At 38.1% G+C, this 24,118-nt stretch overlaps 1 protein-coding gene across 2 annotated transcripts; it reads left to right on the forward strand.

The window, feature by feature from the left end:
* The first annotated feature begins 120 nt into the window (after window positions 1-120).
* On the forward strand, window positions 121-12,664 carry LOC306844044 (protein sel-1 homolog 1-like). Of its 2 annotated transcripts, none has more exons than XM_079375884.1 (21): window positions 121-739; window positions 873-916; window positions 1,311-1,482; window positions 1,821-1,988; window positions 2,274-2,379; window positions 3,894-4,056; window positions 4,280-4,333; window positions 4,425-4,484; window positions 4,815-4,896; window positions 5,250-5,404; window positions 5,530-5,586; window positions 5,680-5,748; window positions 5,862-5,939; window positions 6,028-6,090; window positions 6,169-6,256; window positions 7,072-7,220; window positions 7,300-7,465; window positions 9,168-9,242; window positions 9,732-9,904; window positions 10,433-10,561; window positions 10,665-12,664. In XM_079375884.1, the coding sequence occupies exons 1-21, from the start codon at window positions 667-669 to the stop codon at window positions 10,869-10,871; spliced, it is 2,331 nt and encodes a 776-aa protein (XP_079232010.1). In that variant the 5' UTR covers window positions 121-666; the 3' UTR covers window positions 10,872-12,664. The 2 variants fall into 2 exon arrangements, with proteins under 2 accessions (XP_079232010.1, XP_079232011.1); XM_079375885.1 differs by having other exon boundaries at window positions 532-739; window positions 876-916; window positions 10,665-12,489.
* Window positions 12,665-24,118: the final 11,454 nt, after the last annotated feature.

Raw genomic sequence — 24,118 nt, forward strand, 5'->3', positions numbered from 1 at the left:
TGTACACTTCTGCTCCATTCTCGTATCTCAGGCGCCGTGATACTCTTGTGTGTGCGCATCTGATTGGTCAACTGACTCTTGGAGCACAGCGATTGGCTGTTATCTGCGATGCCGTCTCCTGATTGGTGAAGCAGCAGCGGATTAGGAAATAGGGGGTCGGTTAGTGAACAGAAATAGCTATTCTGTAACACGAGAAACCCTAACGACGGGTAAACTGTTTTGTGTTGTTGAATTTTATAAACGTTGCTGGTGCCTTGGAAACATAGCTCCGCAAGTCGTCTGGGAATGTTTTCATGGTCCGCGCCGACACGGCATTCGTCTCTGGGAAGTGTTGTGTGTTTAGCTGTGCTAGCTGTGTTAGACAGGCTGTCACTGAGTTAGTTACATTGAGCTGCTAGCTCAAAATGCTTTGGTAAGGGTGTTAATGTCACGTATATGCGAATGGGTTGCTTTATTATAAACCATTTTTGTTCTTGGGAGAAGTTTCTGGTTGACTGGCTCGCTGGTCAAGTTCTATAGCTAGTCGGTTATGCAGTCAGGTGTAGTTCACTGACAGATTTATATAGCTAAGTTAAATGGCTAGCTAGGACAACAGACAGTTAAGTTAGTGTGCAGGTTTAATTAAGTCAGATTTTTAGTCCATTGCGTTTTGCACACTCTGGCAACATGAATCCCACTAAGAAGTCTTGTCTGGTCCTTATTCTGGCTTTAGCTGTGACTTTGGAAGTGACAGCTGGTGGTGAGTCAGAGGCTCTTTTTCAATTATTAGGAAAATGTGTTTATTTAGACGTTAACGAAGCTGTTTAACATTTACATTTAATATGTTAACGTGTTGTGAATAAAGTGTATATGAGTTGGCATTTTGATTGCAGAAGTACTTCAAGATGATGGAGTTGCAGAGGGTGGTGAGTCTCAGGTAATACAGCGTTTAAACACATGACATATTATCAGAGCCATTTAATATACAGTTGGGTAGAAGTGTTTTGTGTTAGTGATTCATGGTATTGCATTTTGAGAAAAGAAATTAGATTCCATGTTCTCAATGTAAAATTTAAAATGTGTTTTTTTTTTTTTGCAACATCACCGTATACACACAAATATTGGAAATATTGAGAGATATTGACTAATTGTGTGTATACATTCATGTACAAAAAGATCTCTCTCTAACACACACACATACATACATACATACATACATACATACATACATAAAAAAAAGTAAAAAAAATATATATACATACTCACTCATTTATTTTATTTTAAACTATTTTATTTATCTACTAATTATTCCATGTTTTCTGTCTGGTCAGAGCACAGATAACAATGATGGCTCCAAAATTGTGGTGGGACATGCGTATGTCACTAAAGATGCCCAGGCCGACAGCAGTACAACAGACACTGGAGTAGAGAGTGAGGTTGAGGGTGTTGAACAGGAAGACCTTCCGAGTCAACCTCCTCCACCAGTGGAGAGTCATAAAGAAGGTGAGTAGATCCAGATGGGTCTGCAGCTGCTTCTTGAATAAGATATAGTATTCAGGTTTTGTCTATAGATTTCTCTGTACGTTTAGCATTTTATTTTATTAATGTCTATACTAGTAGCTTGTAGCTAATCTTTTGCTCACACATTCAAGGTTTTGATACTGTTATGTCACTTAGTTTAGGGTTTTACAGCACAAGATCTTTCTTTGTTGCGCTCCGCATCACAGCTTGCTGTTTATTGAGAAAAGAAACCTGCTTGCCCATGCGTTCACAAGTGTGTAGTGTGTTTCCTGTGAAAGTATCTGGTTATTGTGTCATTTTCTCATTGGTGTTCATCATAGTTCCAGTGGCAATTGGTGGAACAGCCTCTGGGGAGCCCTGCATCTTTCCTTTTCTTTTCCAAGAGAAAGAGTATGCGGAGTGCACTACTGAAGGCAGAGGAGATGGGAGGCTGTGGTGTGCCACAACATACAACTACAACACTGATAAGAAATGGGGCTTCTGTGAAAGTGAGTGAGCTGTTATTGGTAGCGTACTTTATATTGTAAAAATGAATCATATTGTTCCATATTGTGACTCTACGGTCTACACAAAATATGATACTACTTGAGTCAAAAGCGGAAGAGTTCTTGGTATGTTAGTTGAAAGATGTTTTTACTACTCTTACTCTTCTGCATTAGTTGCCTAGATATGAAAAGATCAATGCTAACTTTACCTGCACTATAAATTAATTGTGATTTTTAGCACTTTCAGTTGTTACACCAGATGCATGTGTAATGTATCTGTCCTCACAGCGGAAGAGCAAGCAGAGCAGAGGCGGTTGGTGGAAGAGGCCGAAGAACAGTATCAGGATGCAATTAAGATGATTAACAGCACCAACAGAAGGAGCCAGAAGAAAGAGTGAGTGCTCTGGAGCCATGTATATTTTTCATGCAGTGCTATTTCAACAGTTTTCCTATTATTTCTATGTCTTAAACCTACACTATTTGAAGAAATGTGCAAAAACTGTACTTTAAGTCTGTAGCCTGTGCAGTACCCTCAATGATACACTTCTGTATCTTACCTTCACCTAAAGTGTGAATATTTGCACCTTAAAGGCCCATTCACAACAAGGAAGTTATTTATGACAAGCGCAAGCTGCAGTTCTGTCATCTGCTGCTTTAAATAGTCAAGTAGGCTGTGATTCTGATTGGCCGATTTTGATTGTGGTTTTCTGTTAATTTTTATCATTCATTGGTTGGAAAAAATTGTTGTTAAAGTAATTCCAACAGGATGTGAAATCGCGAGTTTAAAGTTTGTCGATCACACACGCAGACCACACGCGATCACGCAGGATACAAATGCACACTTTATAAGTTCTCACAACTGGATTCTATTAAGTTTGCAAGGTTTGTGAAATTAAATGTCCATTAGTCATTCAAAGATTTGTTAAAACGATATAAATGTGTATTTGCGGAATGCTGTCGGCAAACGAGAAAGTATAATGTTTGCCTTTGTTACTAATAATTTAAAAGCAATGGTTATAATACTTTTTGTATACATTTAATTCCTTTGTTTAACAGTTCTATCTGATTATTAGACAGACTTCTATCTGTGTTAGACAGAACTGTTAACAACACAGCTAGGGAGAGGGAGTCAGAGAGAATGTGAGAGCTGTGTGCTCAGGCGCTGCTGCTCTCAGCACCATCAGAATAAAGGTACCGCGTCGAACGCATCGGCCAAACAGAAAAACTTATCTGCCGATATTTCAAAAATGTCAAATATCGGCCTTGGTGACATATCGGTCGACCACTAATTTAAACTATACCTTTATAGTTATCATTGTTATTATTGTTGTTGGTGTGAATGGGTTTGAAGGTACAGTTTTTGCTATTTTTTTTTTTTAGATTTACTTACCGTGTAGGACAGTTTTGGTTTCTGTATTGGAGTCAAAAGTATTAACGTGTACAATTGAACTAAGGTATACTTTAAAAAAAAAAATTTTTTTATTGAGGATTCTTAAACTAATCACATTAATGGAATTTCTAATGTTAAAAGATTTCTATATCAAATAATTAATTTTGAACTTGAGAAATAACTTGTATCCACAAAAATATTAAAAAGTACTGTATTTAAAATTAATGATGACGACGAGAGTTTTCTTGAGCACCAAATCTGCATATTAGAACAGTTTCCTTAGTGTAATGGCTGCTGAAAATTTATTTAGCTTTGTCATAGAGTAAAAAATATTTTATAAAATTCATTAAAATAGTAAAAAAGTATTGTAACAAAAGTTGTAGCAATATTTTACAATGTTACGGTTTTAAAGTGTTTTAATCAAATAATTGCTTCCTTGGTGAGCATAAGAGACATGCCAACCACACAATTTTAAACAGTAGTGTATATTCATATTTCTATTTATTTCTGCATTACAGGTTGTATGACAGACTCCTGAAAGTTGCAGAGATGGGTCATGCCAAGGCCATGGAGAAGGTGGCATATGCCATGCTGTTTGGAGACTACTTACCTCAGAGCATTACTCAGGCGAAGGAGATCTTTGAGAAGCTGGCACTGGAGGGCTCCCCTAAAGCCCAGACTGTAATAGCAACTGTTTATTAACTAAGTGTCATATTTCTATGTTAATACTGATGCTTTTTTTTGTCCTGTGACTCATTTCAAGCCATTTCTTAAGAATAGCAGCTTTGTGTGGGGTTATATCACTGCTGTACTATTGCATCAGGAAAAGTTTATTCCTTTTTATATCATTACTTTCTTTTTTCTTTTTACATTGAGAACCAATTTTCAATTTGTGTTCGCACAGGCACTTGGTTTCCTATATGCTGCAGGATTAGGGGTGAACTCAAGTCAAGCAAAGGTATTCTGTAATGACATTTATCTAGAAAGCACAGCCTGCTTAATTTAAATGTGAATGTTTAATGAAAATGCTGTTTTTCATATAATTACAGGCATTGGTGTACTACACCTTTGGAGCTTTGGGTGGAAACCTAGTAGCACATATGATTCTGGTAAGAAGAATGATTCTCTGTCCTGTATTTTAAACAATGGAGGATCTTGTTCCACGCAGGAAGTTAGACTTGATGGCTTGCTTATCGTATGTATCAAGTCTTTATTTGACTTTGCATATATCAAGTTGAGTGTCTAAACAAACCTCCGGATCTATTGAAGTTCTGACCGACACGTTGGCTCAGTTACATGAAGCAAAGTTGAAACCTCAGATCCTGTGGCACCATAATTTATCCATGACTACTTTCTTAATGCATTGGTGCTTTGTAGGATTGTGTTTAGCCTGCATTTCCTGGCTATGCCGTCTGCTAAATGCCATAATTTTTTTTCAGGGCTACAGATACTGGGGAGGTGTTGGGGTTCCTCAGAGCTGTGAATCTGCGCTCACTCACTACAGACTAGTGGCCAATCAAGGTAAATCTTGTCACATTTATATGCAGTCCTCATATGTCTAAACATATCGAATTTAAGCACAGCATCTTTTAAAAGATGCTATCTGGATCCCTGGTCGCCACTCGCCTTTTTTCCCAGTCTGTATAAGGAAATGTTTAGTGACTTAAATCCTACACGTGAGCAGTGCAGTGTGACCATAAAACTATGAAATGTCTGTAGAAATTTATTTTTGGTTTGAATTACACTCATACTGCTCATGAATAATCACTGGTACTGCTCAGTTATTCTCACTCTATCCATATCTGAACTAATTGAGGATTAAGTCTTAATGTCAAAATATCAATGTAACCTAAGATTTTTGTTCTTTTTATTAGTGGCCAGTGATGTATCCCTGACAGGGGGCAGTGCAGTACAGCGGATCCGGCTCTTAGATGAAGTAGAAAATCCTGGTTCTAGCAGTGGAATGCTAGAGGAGGATTTAATCCAGTACTACCAGTTCTTGGCTGAGAAAGGAGATGTGCAGGCACAGGTAGAATAAAACTAATTTGTCTGTAAGAAGATTTTCACCCTTTGAACATGGACTGTATCACTGCCGCAGTTTTTGGCCTTATGTACTTGTATTTTTGATTATTACTATCACATTTAAATGTTTAGGTGGGTCTGGGCCAGTTACACTTACATGGAGGACGAGGTGTGGAACAGAATCATCAGGTAGCTTTTTTTTTTACTTTGCCATTTTATGTGCATTTCTTCTAATAATTTGAAATAATGATTTTATAGTTACTTTCTATTTGTCATTTTCAGCGAGCATATGAGTACTTTAACCAAGCAGCAAATGCAGGGAACACGCATGCAATGGCCTTCCTTGGAAAGGTATAGACTTAATAAGTACCTTATTTTTTTCCTGGACTGTAGCTAAATGATCTCACTGTTGTTCAACCTCTGTGTCCATTTTTCTTTCTCTAACTCTCATTCTGTTGTCTCAGATGTACTCTGAAGGCAGTGAGTATGTGCCTCAGAACAATGACACCGCCCTGCATTATTTCAAAAAGGCTGCCGATTTGGTGAGAATTTTTTTTTCTTTCCTGTCAAGATTCAGAAACTGTTAATTGTCAAATGTTCTCTAATCTCCAACTGTTGGCATCTTTTTAGGGAAATCCAGTTGGCCAGAGTGGCCTCGGTATGGCTTACCTATATGGAAGGGGTGTTCCTGTGGTGAGTTTCCTAGATGAGATGAACATTATGCAGTCACTCAAAGATCTTTTGAGTCATTGTTTCTTCTCGATCCTGCAGAACTATGACCTGGCACTGAAGTATTTTCAGAAGGCTGCAGAGCAAGGCTGGGTGGATGGACAGTTGCAGCTGGGAACCATGTACTACAGTAAGTGTGTGTCAGACAGAGAGATTGCTTGTGAAATAATTTGCTTTCTTTTTTCCCCTTCACTTCTGCTGCTTTAATTTACCTGCCGTTACTGCAAAAGGAAAAATAGGCAGCCATTTTTGACACAAAGGAACAGGTTTTATTGAGCCAGAAAAGGCCATGGAATATTTTCCCACAGAATACAGCAAATTCCACAACACCAGAAAACATAATTTGAGGTAAATTTGATATATACATATTTTTGACAGTTTAAATAATGCATTAATTTGCAAAAGAAGTTTAATACTCATATTTTTATTGCAAATACAGAAGTGTGCATATTACCAACAATTACACTGCACATGCCTCATAATATAGAACTGGGAAGCACTATTATTATTATTGACATTACACATTTCACAATATAACAACAAATATTACGGATATTTTATGTATTTATTTTAGACATTTTTAAAATAAAATTTGAAAAGTATGGAAAAGCCATGAAAATTTATATTGTGAATTTTTCAAGCTCTGCTCTGAAAATATTGCTTCAGGATATATTTCTGTTTTTCTTTTCCCTTTTTCTACTTGCCTGTCTAGCTCACTCTTCCACCACTTCAATAGCGATTTATCTTATTTTGATCTTAAATCACAGCTAACTCCTTTTGGTTTGGTTGCCTAGGTGATTGTTGCCATGACAAACTCCCACCTGCATTCTGCTTTGACATGATCTTGACGAACATTGCGGACTGAAAAGTGTGTTAGTCATTTCAGCTGGTGGGTGTTGAGAGTATGAAAGTGTATTTATGAATTTCACTTTCTTCATATTTTAGATGGAATCGGGGTGAAGCGTGACTATAAGCAGGCTCTTAAATTCTTTAACCTGGCATCTCAAGCGGGTCACATCCTAGCCTTCTATAATCTAGCTCAGATGCATGCCACAGGGACTGGGGTCATGCGCTCCTGCCACACTGCAGTGGAGGTGAGACACTATTTTATCATGCATAGCATTTTTCAAAAAAACATTTCTGGTAGCTTACCATGTACGTGTGTGAGACCAGCTCTTCAAGAACGTGTGTGAGCGAGGCCGCTGGTCTGAAAGACTCATGGCAGCATATGGAAGCTTTAAGGAGGGCGACGTGGACTCTGCTGTAGTACAGTATCTACTGCTGGCCGAACAGGGCTATGAGGTCGCCCAGAGCAATGTGGCCTTCATCCTTGATCAAAGTGAGTCAGTGATTTGCCACTATCACCAGAGGGCGCCAATCCTCCAACACCTGAATGCATATTAATTGTGGTATTAGGCCAAAAGTTGGTCTGAGACTAGTTAGTCAGCATCTGCCTTTTAATCTGAATTTTGTTTTTAAAACATCATTGTTTAAAAAAATTAATGATAAAAAAAACTATGTATATTGTACCTTCCCATTCTGCCCTGAAAATAATCTGAAATTTGTACTAAAGAACAGATTTCCCACCTATAGTCATGAAAAGCTGGAAAATTTGAAAAATTGTTAGGCCTGGAAAAGTCATGGATGTATTTCTAAAGAGAATATAATTATTATTTCCTGTTCTGCTCCAAAATATTCAAATGATTTTGCTAGTTAATCAGCTAGATGTTACTTTTAAGAAATTATTACAATTAAAATGAATGTTTTGTCACTGACATGCTAATGGAAAAACTGCCATAGACATCTGTATGATTTTTAAAAAAATGTTTTAAAGGGGTCATGAGCTGCCTTTTTATATTACTTTGTACTGTACTCTGAGGTCCCCTTATTATGTTCTTAAGATTTTTACATCAAATTGAATAATTTAAGAGTAATAGGCTGTTTTCTCCCCTGTTTTTAACCCCCCTCATCGGACCGTTCTGTTTGAATAGGCGTGATGGATTGTAGACTCTGAAGTAAACACCCACTGCTATGATTGGCTAATAGTTGTGTATGTTTGACAGCACACATCTTTCATAGACACTGCTGTGTTTTAGGTTAAAAACGCATAAATACTCAGTACATATCAAATGATCTGTAATAATAACAGACAAAGCAAGAGTGCCCATGTAATAAAAAACAGTTGTGGTGTGACATCATTAGTGTCGGATCCAATATAGCCAGCACAGCATTGTCTTTTAGTTTCAGTCTTTCTGAAAATCCTGTGTTGAAGTGTGCCTTGTTTGTAAACCAATCCATGGTAAAATGAAGTGAACAAAGGACCAAGTTCTTACTGACGCGGTCTGGATCTTCATTAAAAATAAAGTTCATCCACTCTTTCCGAATGTCATGATCAGAAGGAAGGCAGGCAATGCAAAGACTGTTTTCACCACAGCGTGGCACAGCACAGTGCCTTGTTGCCTTCAGAGCCATCTTTATTGTTGGACATCTGCATAGACCTGAGTTCACCTCTCTCTTGCTTTTTACAATATGCGCGTGAATCGGTAGGCAGGGCCAAACAGGCAGCGATGTTGAAGCAGGTGTGGATCACCTTCTGCAGAGGTGGTGTTTAGCCACACGATTACATCATTAAATGGTACAGTCCACAAGCTGTCGTTTTGGCAGACTGCCTTCAATATAAGATGTTTTTAGACTAACAAGAAAGTTTTGAGTTCTGAAATTTACAGGATGTTTTTATAGTTCAATGACCTCTTATATTTCAAAAGATCAAGGGATTTCTCAGTTCATGACCTCTTTAATGCGTAATTATTAGTGATCTTAAATGACTGGGAAAAAAGTTATTGAAATTCATGTCTAAATATGTGGAAACACTTAAAAGAAGGTCACAGAATCTTTGTGAAGGTAGAACTTTCTGCACAGAAAGCCTGAGAGACTACGTATAAAGATGTTCCCTTCATGTTTATTGTCCCTTGGCAGATTGAAACCCAGCTAAATTAAGTCATTTCACATTGTAATAATAAATCTGACTCTGTGTCTTTCAGAGGGATCACAGATTTTCAATGAGAATGAAACATTCCCACGGGCTTTGCTCCACTGGACCAGAGCAGCTGCTCAAGGTTAGATTGTTCTCTTCAACCCACACAGTCACTCTAGCAAAATGCCAAAGTGCTTTGATGACCTTACAACCATTATAGTGAGACAAATATAACTGCTTACTACATGGCTCCCTCAAATACTTGATTCTGATTGGTCATTCACAGCATCCTGCTGGCTCACATTCCAGTATCATTGCTGCTATTTTATTGTTGTCTCTGGCAACCAATCTTTGTCATACTCGTATTACTTTCATATCACTCTTTATAGAAAATTGATTACATATTGATCAAATATGCAATTTTACTATATATCATGCCCATTTATTTACTCACTTGGTACATATCTAAGTAATAAGCAGGATAATGTAAAGTCAGACAATCATTGTTGCAAAAATAAAACTTTTTTTTTTTTTATAACATATTGTTAAAAATAGTTTGAGGCTCTATGAAGCTGTTGAACACCCAGGACCTCTGTAACAGTATCTGGTTTACATTTTGTTTTGTTATCAGGTTACACAGTGGCCAGAATCAAGCTGGGTGACTATCATTTCTATGGCTATGGCACTGATGTGGACTATGAGACTGCAGTCATTCATTATCGTCTGGCCTCTGAGCAACAGCACAGTGCACAGGCCATGTTCAACCTAGGCTATATGCATGAGAAGGGCCTTGGTATTAAACAGGTGAAATATTCATGCATAACTATGTACAACCAATACATGCACACTACCGTTCAAAAATTTTAGGTCTGTGAGATGTTTTGAAGGAAGTCTTTTATGCACCAGGAAATTGTAACATAATTACAAAAAAAAATTCTAATATATTTTAAAATGTATTTATTCCTGTGACTGCAAAGTCTCAAGTCTTCAGTGTCACATGATCCTTCAGAAATCAATCATCATTCCAGCATGTCAATTTGGTGCTAAAGAAACTTATTATCAGTCTTGAAACACATTTTGTTTTTTAGCATTTTTGTGGAAACTGAGATGCACTTTTTTAGGATTCTTTGTAAAAAGAAAGTTCAAAAGAACAGCCTTTATTTGAATTGGAAACTTTTGTAACATCATAAATGTCTTCCCTGCCACTTTTGATCAATTTAATGCATCCTTGCTGAATAAAAGTATTAATTTCTTTCTAAAAACTTTCTTTACTGACCACATTTAATCTGTAATGTATACAGTGCTCTAATTTTTTTAATTGTTCCTCCACAGGACATTCATCTGGCTAAACGTTTCTATGACATGGCTGCAGAAGCCAGCCCTGACGCCCAAGTTCCTGTGTTCCTGGCCCTGTGCAAGCTGGGCCTTATTTATGCACTACAGTATCTGCAAGATCTTAATGTAAGTCACATCCGTGACCATCAGTGAGAATCCACCTGAAATCTGATTTGCCTCAAGTCAAGGACTAACCAATAACATTAATCTTTTTTTCTTTTTTCTTAAGCTGAAGGAGCTTATATCTCAGGTGGATCTTGACCAGTTACTGGGTCCAGAGTGGGATCTCTACCTCATGACTGTCATTGCTCTGCTCTTGGGCACAGTAATCGCATATCGGCAGAGACAGCACCAAGCCGTACCCAGAGCCCCTCCAGCGCCCCCTAGACCACCAGCCCAGCCTGAGCAGCCAGCTGGAGAGCCTGAGGAACAATGAGAGAGCAGGAATCGGAGTGGAGGTGACCAAATGGGACAAGGATTACAGGAGAACGAATTGAGGCCCAATAGAGTCTCTTTCTCCCTGGGACAGCCGCTGACACCTTCACCTGCTGTGGTCTTTAATCCTGTTAACCCCAAAAGAGCTTTCAGGACTCTTGTTGCCCTGTCCAGCCCTTCCTTTGTCTTTTAACTGTGGCTTGGGGATAAGCTAGATGAACTTCTACAATATCTTAAATGTGCGCCTCAGGGTTTTGCCAGGTGAAATAACATTTGTGCAAATCAACACTCACTATGTGGGGGGGAAAACGTCAACATTGCTGAATGAACTCCATTAGTTGTTTCTGCTTTTGCTTGCCACTGTGCTAAAAGCCAAGGGTCGAACCTATTTTGTGCAACCCATTCAGATTTTTTTTTTTTTATTTATTTTTTAAGTTTGGTACAAATTCAAACTTGGACACCATGCCTCTTTGAGACGCAGAGTGCGAGGTGGACTGTGCTCTGAATTCGATGTGTAAAAAGTTCATACTCAGCATGCTTTCATTTAAGTGGCTTGCTAGCAGATTTTTTTCCAGAAGTCCAGAAATTATTTATAATGTCAGTATTTGGACAAAAGTAGTTTTCACCAGCACATAGATGTAGATTTCACTGTCTCAATTCAAATGTGCACAGTTACATATGAATAAACTAAACGGTAATAAAAGGTTAGAAATTTTTCATAAGGCTTTTTATTGCCATAAACGCTCACCTTGCCAAATGTTGAATCATTCAGATGACTACTGCCCTTGACTTCCTTTCATTGTTACAAAAGTGTCTCTGTAGGGTGTTTATGATACTAATTTAGTGCAATTATGGCTGGTGTCCAGTATGTTTCAGATTTTTGAAGCTCTAGTTACCTCAAACCTCATTCATCATTAGTCATTCAACCTTTCCAAAAGTTTTCAAAATGGGATTTAAATTCCTCTGCATACATGAAAAATATTTGAATTGATGAATGGGTTTCTTTATGGCTATAATGCTCGGTTTTTGGTATTACAAGACACCTTTTTTTTATTTGAAGATCAATACATTGAAGGCGCTCTGAAATATTTTTGATGATCTGCGTGTAAGATCTGTAGCTCTGTGAATTCCTGAAGTTGATCCATTTGTTTTGGGATGTGGCCGTTTGTGTGCTAAATCTCAGTTTTAGGTTCTTTTTCAGAGGAAAAATATTTCAGATAATTTAAATTGTGAGCATGTCTAGAATATCTATTGATTATTTGGCAATGGTGTCTGTCGTTTCAGGTAATATAGCAATACCACAACTTTTGGTGAGTAAAAAAAAATAAAAATCTGTAATGTAAGCATATGTATGTGAATAGGCTGTAAAGAAGTTTTTCTTGTGAAGATTCACCAGAGCATTAGTTTGTTTTTGCAGAGTTCTCACAATTCAGCAATGGTTTGACGCTTTGAAAGTAATATAACAGATTCCTCTGTTCCATGTCAATCAAACCGCTCATAATACTGAGATAACAATGGATGAGACTTAAAAAGGAAATAATTACATTTTCAATGGCAAATTCAAATTTCAAATGGCAATATTTCTTAATAACTAATAAAAATCAATGGGTTCACAGCTGAATGTAATTGGTTTTCTTAATATAATTAGACCTACAGATGTTGTTCAGTCCAAACACAAATCCAGTGTGCACAACATCTCTCCTGGTCCAGATCTGCATTGAGCTGCGGGTCTGGTTCTGCCAGGCCCCAGTGCGACACGGTTTCTATTAAAGCTCTCTAAAGTTGTGAATGGTCACCAGTCCTCTGGCAGTTGCATGTGTGCCTGGATCATGCTTTATGTTGGTGGGCCTGAACTTCGTCACTCAGCTATTTTGGGTGGGGGAGATAAAGGGGCACTGATATAATGGCCCCGTTCTCTCTGCACGCACATCCATTGTGCTGACCCGCTTGGAAACGCTCCACCATGGAGTGGCTTTTCATTGCCGTGGCAACCTACTTGCTAGCCCTCTGTCCTGTCAAAGGTAAGTGCTAGAAGCATCCAGAGCTGGGAAGATAAGCTGGAGCGCAGGGTCCACGTTACGTGTGAGATTGGCCTGGGATGAAGGAACAAGACGTTTGCTTGGACCTATGTTAAGGCCTCCATGCTAGTCAGTGGAAGCCGGACTGTTATATTTCAACATTTATTAAGTCTAAAGTGCTTATAGATCTTAATATTTTTCCCAAGGTGACGAGTGGAGGCTGGAATATGAAGAAGGACTCAGTCACTATAGTGAGGAAGCGCTAAGAAAGGTGCGTTTGTGTATTTGTAATGGAAATGTTTTGACCATCAAGGATGTTTTCATGTTGGAATGTCACATGAGGCCATACGCCTCATTCAGACTGTCGGCCCAAATCCGATTTTGTGCATATCCAGATGGAATTTGATTTGAATAACTGAGGGGCTGTTTACACTTCATGTGTTTTTTCTGATCGGATAGCTATCCGATCGTGAAAAAACCAAGGCTGCATTTCCCGAAACCTTCTTAACGCTACGTCGTTCTTAAGCTATACCTTAAGCTGTACCTTATCGTTAATACGTGTTTCTCGAAACGTTCTTAAGTATACCTTCTTAAGTCATACTTTCGTAAGGTTGGTCCGGACAAAAATGATCTCTTTACTGACAAATCTTGAGTAAAAACAATGTTAAAACAAATGCTGAAACATTCGTTTCAGAGTTTTGGCCACTCAGAGTTTTGAAACATGTCAAGGGCCAGGGACTTACCAGTAGAGGTGGATAATTAGGCCACACTACCCGCAGGTGAATCACTGCACTCCACTGTGTACACACACACAGACAAATATTAAGACAAGTCACAACACATGGTGAGATGGTCACTGCTCACTGTGAGGAAGATACCACCACCTAGAATAGAATCAGTCCTCTGCCCCTGGTGCTCAGGCCCTGCCACAACAAAGAGGATACACGTCAAATAAACACTCTGGGAACTGGGTTGGTTTACGAGCTCAATCAACCAGTTAAAAACAACCAAATAAATACAATTTTGCAACCAATGACTCGACAAATAAATAATTACTGAAACGAAACCACAATTCCAACAAAATACAAATATATAAAGGAAAATCAAAGAAAACAAAATACAAACTTTATAACTAATTATATAGACAAATTATATAGATCACAAAAGTATCATCAAAATTGAAAGAAAAAGAGAAAATAAACGATTCAAACTCTAAAAACAAAAATATATTAAAGCTGCAAGCAGCGATGAAAGGGCCCTCGCACCCAGGCTCACCGCCATTACGTGGCCATAGGAAAACAGAGAACAGCGGGCAATATGCTTTTAGAGTGGTAAATATAGGAGGAATATGTGAAAGTCATTTATATATGCCAAATTTCCTGCTGCCAATAGGTGGCGGTATGATTATAACTGAATATTGGCCTTTAGATGTGTTCAGAACAGGAGTCTTATCAAATTTGTTAAATTTGGGGCAGATTGAACACTCCATGCCTGAGTTACAGCAACTTCCTCTTTCACTGCATTAATAGCATGCTTTAGCACTTAGCTAAGTGTTGCTAGTATGTTTCTAGCATGTTGCCAGCATATTTAACACTTGCTGACACTTTTTAATATGCTCCAAGGAGTCCATTACAGTGTTAAACACGTCACTTCCTGTTGCCAGCAGGTGGTACTATGACTATATCTGAATATGGACATGGGTATGTGTTCAGGACAGAACACCTATCAAACGTGTGAAGTTTGGGGCAGATCAGACATTGATTGCCTGAGTTACAGCAACTTCCTGTTTCATGGCGAAAAATCGAAATTTGTCAGGCCGCCAGGGACACGCCCCTTGACAAAAACTCAAGATCTTTGCAGTTTAGCATCACAAAGGCCTTATGATTACACTCAGCAAATTTGAAGATGATCCGATTAAAACTGTAGGAGGAGTTCATTAAAGTACGAGGCCTGAAAATGACATACAAAAATCATACAGGAAATTCAAAATAACGGACTTCCTGTTGGGTTTGGGATATTGAACCAGGAGACTTTTTTGTAAGTACTGGTATGTTACATGTGTATACCGAGTTTCGTACGTGTACGTGAAACGTAGCTCGAGGTGCACTTCGTTGAAATTTAATAGGTGGCGCTATCGAGCCATTTTGCCACAGGCACTTCTGAAACGCATATCAGATGTCAATTTTCGCCTGATGCGTGTGCAAAGTTTCATGAGTTTTGGAGCATGTTTAGGCCCTCAAAAGTGTGATTCACTTTGGAGAAGAAGCGGAATAATAATAATAAACGGTGCAATTCCATTAGGGTCCTCACACCAGTGCTCGGGCCCTAATTACAACTGAAAAGAGCAAGCAGAAACACTAAAACAAAGGAGAAAAGTTAACAAAAATGAAATTTGGAAACAGGACAGCACTGCAGTTGTAAACGAATGCAGAGCACCCCGACTGGAATGCAGTTACAGGCCGTCACCAAACCTATGAACAAAGCGAGAGTGTTACTCTGTTAGATTTCTCTCCCATCGCAATGTGTACGTGCATAAACGAATACCTTCAGATCGTCGAGGGGATTAATGCTTTATCAAGAGCCAACAAAACTGTAGCCTTTCCGACAAAGGCCAGTGCAGAAAAACAACGATCCAGCAACTCCGTCAGATTCTCACAGCTGAGAAAGGGAGCGAGTTAACAACGTTCCCAAATCAACCAACGTTTCCAGAATGCGTATATCACGATTAAAACAGTTAATGAGAATTTAACAGAACATTCTCCCTACCTTCTCCAGAGTCTTTACTCGGTTGGTATAGACAGTAACGAGTGGCACGGCAATAAAACTCATAGAGTCAAGACAGAATCACTCTCAAAACAAATCTGCGTTTCTGAAACATACGTTAGACAGAGAGTGTACCTCTCGTACGACGCAGCGGTTCACCAAGTGACGCATCCCAGGTAGCACGTATGTTCCCGTTTTTATAGCCCAGGGGCGCTGGCAATAGGCTAAAACCGCAAACAGCAATGACGCAAGAAAACTCGCCCCTCCTGCCACAATCATATACACTCACCTAAAGGATTATTAGGAACACCTGTTCAATTTCTCATTAATGCATTTATCTAATCAACCAATCACATGGCAGTTGCTTCAATGCATTTAGGGGTGTGGTCCTGGTCAAGACAATCTCCTGAACTCCAAACTGAATGTCAGAATGGGAAAGAAAGGTGATTTAAGCAATTTTGAGCATGGCATGGTTGTTGGTGCCAGACGGGACGGTCTGAGTATTTCACAATCTACTCAGTTATTGGGATTTTCACGCACAACCATTTCTAGGGTTTACAAAGAATGGTGTGAAACGGGAAAAACATCCAGTATGCGGCAGTCCTGTGGGCGAAAATGCCTTGTTGATGCTAGAGGTCAGAGGAGAATGGGCCGACTGATTCAAGCTGATAGAAGAGAAACTTTGACTGAAATAACCACTCGTTACAACCGAGGTATGCAGCAAAGCATTTGTGAAGCCACAACACGCACAACCTTGAGGCGGATGGGCTACAACAGCAGAAGACCCCACCGGGTACCACTCATCTCCACTACAAATAGGAAAAAGAGGCTACAATTTGCACGAGCTCACCAAAATTGGACGTTTGAAGACTGGAAAAATGTTGCCTGGTCTGATGAGTCTCGATTTCTGTTGAGACATTCAGATGGTAGAGTCAGAATTTGGCGTAAACAGAATGAGAACATGGATCCATCATGCATTGTTACCACTGTGCAGGCTGGTGGTGGTGGTGTAATGGTGTGGGGGATGTTTTCTTGGCACACTTTAGGCCCCTTAGTGCCAATTGGGCATCGTTTAAATGCCACGGCCTACCTGAGCATTGTTTCTGACCATATCCATCCCTTTATGACCACCATGTACCCATCCTCTGATGGCTACTTCCAGCAGGATAATGCACCATGTCACAAAGCTCGAATAATTTCAAATTGGTTTCTTGAACATGACAATGAGTTCACTGTACTAAAATGGCCCCCACAGTCACCAGATCTCAACCCAATAGAGCATCTTTGGGATGTGGTGGAACGGGAGCTTCGTGCCCTGGATGTGCATCCCACAAATTTCCATCAACTGCAAGATGCTATCCTATCAATATGGGCAAACATTTCTAAAGAATGCTTTCAGCACCTTGTTAAATCAATGCCACTTGGAATAAGGCAGTTCTGAAGGCGAAAGGGGGTCAAACACAGTATTAGTATGGTGTTCGTAATAATCCTTTAAGTGAGTGTTTGTTGTGTTGCGGTATTAGTGATTTATACCAATGAAATGATGCAGCTGCTGGGCAATCACCCCTGGTTGTAGAATAAATTAAGACACTGTGGAAAATATATTTTGATAATATAATTTAGCCTTAAAAATAGCCATTTAGTGATACACATGATACGTTTGGACGTGAGGTTGCCGGTTCTCGTACTCATTTCAAAGTTATATAAAATATCAGGGTTAGATTTAGTTTGCAATTTGGATAATTTTTTACAAGATCCCATGAGTCCTGGTAAAGGAAATTTCAACTATTCTGAAGTGCTTCTTGTTGGAAAGCACTCTCACCAGAATGTTTTTTTTTCTTTTGTTAAAAGCTGTCAAATTATTAAGCAGTGTCCCATGTAAGTTTTTTTCCGCTAGTATTTTATGTGGTGTGATGGAATATATTTTATTTAATATATTTTTCTTTCTTGGTTTTCTTCCCTGACGTGGTGTATGTTGCAAAGTAAAACTTAAACAAGTTTATTGCGTTCTGACAACAAAGAGTTCCGTGTATTTATTTAAAATCAACACTTCTTTTATAAAGAACACCGCTTTCTCACATAACGCACTGAAGCAGCCCGTGCATAGAATGAATAATCGATTCTCGAGCCATTGATATCAACCAATTCAGCACCACCGCCATGGACAGCACCTGGTAACGTCACGCAACAGTAGCCCCTCACTGCAGAACAAAGATCCAGGGGGCGGGGTTGGATCCACATCTAGGGGTGGAGATGGGTAGGTTTAGGGGTGGGTTCAGGGATCAGGGGGTGGAGACGGGTAGGTTTAGGTATATGTAAGGTGGGTGGAGTTGGATCTAGATCCAACCACGCCCCCTTGATCTTGTGTTCTCGAAACGGATTTGCATAAATCGGATTTCATGCAGTTCGTTGTTGTTCAGACTATCTAAATATGATCGGATTTCAATCGGATTTGCACAAAAATCAGATTTGGGCTGACAGTCTGAACGAGGCTTTTAGGATTCCAAACCACATACGAATGTAGCTTGAAACGGATTTGCACAAATCGGATTTCATGTAGTTCGTTGCCGGTCAGACTATTTAAATATGATCGGATTTCAGTCGGATTTGCACAAAAATCGGATTTGGGCTGACAGTCTCAATGAGGCTACAACATTCCATTTGGTTTATCTGTTATAAATCATAATGTAAACATTGTATCCGTTTGGTCTATCGTGTGGTCCGTGGCCTGAATGATGTTTTAGTTGTGACCTCACAGTAACCAGCATGTTATTTTGTTACAGGAGTTTCCTGAGAAGACCAGGCCAATCAGTTTCAAACACCCACCTTTCACATGTCCTGACATGAGCCCCTCCTTTTCTGTGCCCACCTCAGGTAGGCTGGTCTAGGGTCAGTGCTTCATTGTGTGATGAATGCAGACTTCTGATCTAAAGTCAATACGGTCAAACTTGATTATTCATGCTGCTAGAATTAGTCAGGAATGGGACAGTTTTTTAATTAGATTTTTCAGATTTTCTTTGAGGCTGTGAGGGCATTTTTACCTAGATGCTGATGTTTATCATTGGTGATAAATGTTAGCTCTTGTTGTACCACATGCAAACTTAATTACAGCAGAATCTTTAGAACATGTTTTGGTATCTGATCTTCTGATTCGCTGTATCTCTATTGTAGTTGAGCTGGTGAAGGCTGCAGATATTAAAGTTATCGCTGCCCTTGGGGATTCATTGACGGTGAGTGTGATTATTGGTTCTTTCCTTTTCAGTTTTAAAGACCACTGTTCATTAGTTAGCTGACAACAGAATTAATTATACACTATATTTAATCACATTCACTCATGAGGCAAAATCATGGGACAAAAACTAACATCAGGGATAGTTCACCCAAAACTGTCAATTCTGTTATCATTTTATGTCGTTCCAAACCTGTATGACTTACTTTCTTCTGTGGAATATAAAAACAGTTTTGGTTTCCATTGACTTTACCATGACTTTAATTGTTTGGACAAAAAAACTATTTCTCAAAATATCTTATGTTCAACAGAAAAAAAAAAGTCAGGTTTGAAATTACATGATGGTGTGTAAATTATGATGGATTTTTTATTTTTGTGTGAAGTATCCCTTTAAAGGGGTCATGAACTGAGAAACCAAAATTCCCTTGATCTTTTGACATACAAGAGGTCATTGTGCTATAAAAACATCCTGTAAGTTTCAGAACTCAAAACGTTTTTGTTAGTCTAAAAACAGTTTATATTGAAGCCAGCCTGCCAAAACGACAGCTTGTGGAATGTACCACTCTATTACGTAATAGTGTGGCTAAACATTGCCTGTGCAGATCAACACCTGCTTCTACAGTGCTGCCTGCTTTGCCCCGCCCACTAATTTTACATTAACAGTTTAGCCCCGCCCACCAATTCTACATCGTTAACTGTTTAGCCTATTACTTCTAAATGATGTTTTTTGATGCAAAAATCTTGATAACATTATAAGTGGACCTCAGAGTACAAAATAATCAAAGGCAGTTCATGACCCCTTTAAGCAGATAGCAAAATAAGAACACATTTATAACTAATGCAGTTACTGATAATACAGGTGTGTGGTGAATAAAGTTATAATAATAATAATCTCTAATAATAGTAATTCTCTCACTTGTAGACAGCAATTGGTGCAAATGCAACCACAGTTCTTGGCATACCTATTGAATTTCGTCACGTGTCTTGGAGGTAATAGTATTACTAATATTATGGAGGTAATAGTACTACTAATATTAACATTGCTTTTGATTTCTTTGACTACTACTTTTAGAAATAAAGTGACTTATTTGCCAATAAATTTTTATTGTGATTATTTCTTATTTTAACAGCATTGGTGGCTATGGAACCTTTCAAGATGTCATTACACTGGCAAGTATGTAGTTTTGCATTAATGTCAGTCATATTCTGCACTTACAAACCATACAAACCAAAGCATACAGCATTGGTGACCCAGACTGTTCTGTGCTTATGATTTAGACATCATTCGACTCTTCAACCCCCATTTAGTGGGACCTGCCCCAACTAAGACGGTCCATGGGACCCCGGCTCCCCTCTGCGAGACTGGATTTAACCTGGCTGTAACGGGACACAACACCTTGTAAATGCCAGTACATCAATAGTCATTCTGCATAAATGATTATTAAAGATAAAACACTTGAAAATATGCCATCAAGATATTTTTACTTTAACTATATTTTTCATTTTATCAGCTGATGATATGAATTTTGCTGTCTTCCTAGTAATCTTCCTGAACAAGTCAGGCATTTGATTGATACACTGAAAACATACGAGGTAAGTGTATTATTTTGTTACAGTGCTTTTGAATATGCTGTTTCCTACAAATACAGATGGTGAAATCTTGGCATTATTGTGATTATGTTCCCCATGTTTTGCTATAGGATATTGACTTTGATGAGGACTGGAAACTGTTGACCATTCTAATTGGGATGAATGACATCTGTGATTACTGCAAAGACAAGGCATTACTTACAAAGCTGTTTCTTTGGCAAACAACAGACAGAAGATTCTTCTACAGTATTGACAAATTTTGTTCACAATGACAAAGCAGAAACTAGAGGAGGCTTAAATAAACGTTAAATTGATTGTGAACATATATATGCTTGTGAAGATTATCATTAATAGCATGTCTCATTGTTCTCATGAGAAGTTGTCCTAGTGCTTTGAAATGTGTTTGCTTTTTAAGAAACGGCAGTTCTAGGCTAGTCAAAGTGCTGAAGTGACCTTTAAAGAGTCGGTGTATTCTGTATTCAGACATTGTCCTGTAGGAGTGCGTTTTTGGAGCCTCTAAATTTATGTTCTCTATTTATACACACAGTCCCTGTTTTCGGTGGAGAACTTTGTCCATTACATGACTGTGTCCTTGGAAATGCTGATGAATGAGGTAATTTCTGAGAATTGATCAGAAAAATTATTTTCAAAATATGATTTATTTTCTCATCCATTTTTTTTTTTTTTTTGTAAATTTATGGAACTGAATGTACTATAACATATATTAAATTGGTCAAAAGTAAAAGTTAGACTTTTATACTGTTACAAAAAATGTTTCAAATAAATGCTGTTCTTTTTAACTTTCTATTATTCAAAGAGTCCTGAAAACAAATGTATTTAAGTTAAGCAGCACAAATGTTTCCATCATTAATGATAATAATAAGAAATGTTTCTTGAGCACCAAATTAGCATATTATAATTATTTCTAAAGAATAATGTGACACTGAATACTGGAATAATTAATTACATTTTAAAATATATTAACAAGGAATAAACTTATTTTGCATTGTAGTATATTTTTGAACATTTTCTTTTAATTTACCTTTGCAGGTTCCTCGATTGATAGTGAACGTGGTCCAGATACTGCCGATGGAGACCCTGAGGGAAGTACAGAAGCCCACGCCAGGATGTCTGCTCCAAAGGTACAGGAAATGAAATCGAGCTCTTATCAAGCTTTATCGAGCAAAGAGAGAAAGGGGTGTCATCGATGATGATTGCACATGGAAAATGCATATTTAGTTACTTTTTTAGAATCATTAAATCAAAACTTTCTTTAAATGTTCATGTGTAACAACATTCAACCTGTTTTGCTCAAGATGGTTGGCATGTCATCTTTATTCATTCAGTGCTACAGGATAATTTCTCTCATATCCTATCCTATGCTCTGATCTTTCCAGGTCATTCTGCTCCTGTCTGGTTAAGCCAGCTGCAGGATCTGCTGATCTGAAGGAACTGGTTGGAGTCAATCTAGAATTCCAGGTGTGTTTGTTTTCACAGATATCTACGCAGTTATATTATCAATCTGTAATTTGCAGATGCTGAATGACATTGCTTTTGTCTTAGAAAGCACTGGAGCAGCTCTTGCACACTGACCGCTTCTTTAAGAATGACTTTGCTGTAGTTTTGCAGCCATTCCTGAAACACGCAGATCCTCCAAGACTCCCTGTGAGTAGTGACCACTGACTGTTTATTAATTATGTAATTTATGGCACTTTGCTGCTAGTTTTGCATGAAGGTTTAAATGGTAAATGTTCCATTAAATGTGCTGTTCAGAATTAGTTCCTTTATATTTGTCTCTGCTTAGAATGGGAAGATTGATATGAGCTTTTTTACTCCGGACTGTTTCCACTTCACCATGAAAGGGCATGAGGAGTTAGCCAAGGGACTGTGGAACAACATGGTAACAACTTTAACTCTGAAGAAATTCACAAAGCTCCAAAATAAAATAATAAAATAAAATAAAATATACAAATAATTTAACATATTTAGAATATTAAAATAAAATGGAAATTAAAGAAAAGAAAAGAAAAATAATAAAAGAGAATAGAAAAGAAAACTGAATAATTAAATAAAATATTAAAGAATAAAAAAAAATATTGAATTTTGTTGTGCAGTGCAGCACATTTGAGGTATTTTACCAGTACAATCTCTGATTATACGTCACATACAGGCATAGTATGTCATTTTAAAATCAAATATTTTCTCTCATTTCTCGTGTGGCAAGTTTCAACCTGAGGGGGAGAAGTTCATGGTGGAGAGCTTTTCAAACCCTATTGAGCTCATTTGCCCCCCTGTGGTAAGAAATTATTATTAGTGTAATTTTATTATGCCATTATGTCACTATATGATGTGTTGGATTTTCTTGCTAATTCCATTAATATGTGCTTTAATATGTATCTTTCCTGCTCAAACTGACAAATCCCAGAGTCATCCTTACATTTACACCAGACCCAGTGCTGCAAAGTCAGGCACATCACTTCCTGAGATGCCCCAGTCAGCTGGCATCAGACTAATTGTTCTCCACCTCATCTTGGCTTTCCTTTCACTGTGGTTGGCTGTTAATCTGGCCTCCTTGTAGGACATCCATATGGAGTATCATGGTACATCATGTCTGCCCACCCGATGTTCCACTTGGGCTTAATATCATTGCTTTGATCCATTGAGGATCTATTCTGAGACTTGAGCCACTGCAGGATGATCTATGATGAAACTGATAACGAGGGAGTAAAAGATAAATAAGTTATCAAAAATGAACAGGAAATTGGAGTTGGCAAAATATGAAGACTTGGTTAGAGTCAATATCATGTGTAATTGCTCTGTAGAGTTTATGCAATGGAAATGGTAATGTTAAAACCTCAGAATAGAAAAATATATGCTAATGTGATGACCTTTTCTGATATACCCAACCAAAATAGCACAAGAGCAGGTACAAAGCCACTTTTAGCTCGGCGTAATGCTGCTATAATTAATTTAGGTATGAAAGGTAACTGTGTAAGCTAATTCTGGATGGTTTGAAAAAAAACGGCCAGAGGTTATACCATAAACTCATTAAGCCTAGAACTGAATGTTGACTGAGAACAGCTGTTTTGCTTCTGAGAGTATGGTGAAAAGTAAACAGTTTGAGAGCTTCTTAATGTCCACAGTAATCAGATAATTGCTTTGGATGCTGCAACATGAGAAGTGCTTTTGGTCTTCTCAAATAAAGCTTTCAGAAGGGGCACTTACCTGTTTTCCTTCTATTTTTTCTTTGAAAGTAATTTTCATTCAAGATATGCTTTTTCTACACAGCTAAAGGTTCTTTGTGTTTTTATTTTTTATTTTTTATTAATTATCCTATTACCAATCAAAGAAGCCATCTTTATAGTTGTAATTAGCAGCTCCTATGGGTTCTTGGAAACAACTAAACAAGCATAAGTTAAATTAATTATAGCGATGCAATTATATTGGTAGTTTCTTCACATTTATGTAATAAATATGTTCATGTTTTGTCAGTCTCTTTGATTCTGCCTGCATTTGTCCAAACTTAGCTGAGTGCTGCATATTCATTAGTATTATTATCATTCAAAGTGGATGTGCTTTGACCCACTTTATACCTCAGAACTGTCAGTGAATTGCTAATATTAGCCTGTTTTTCTATTTAAAAGCCTT

Source organism: Barbus barbus, assembly GCF_936440315.1.
Source record: "Barbus barbus genome assembly, chromosome: 24".
NCBI lineage: Eukaryota > Metazoa > Chordata > Actinopteri > Cypriniformes > Cyprinidae > Barbus > Barbus barbus.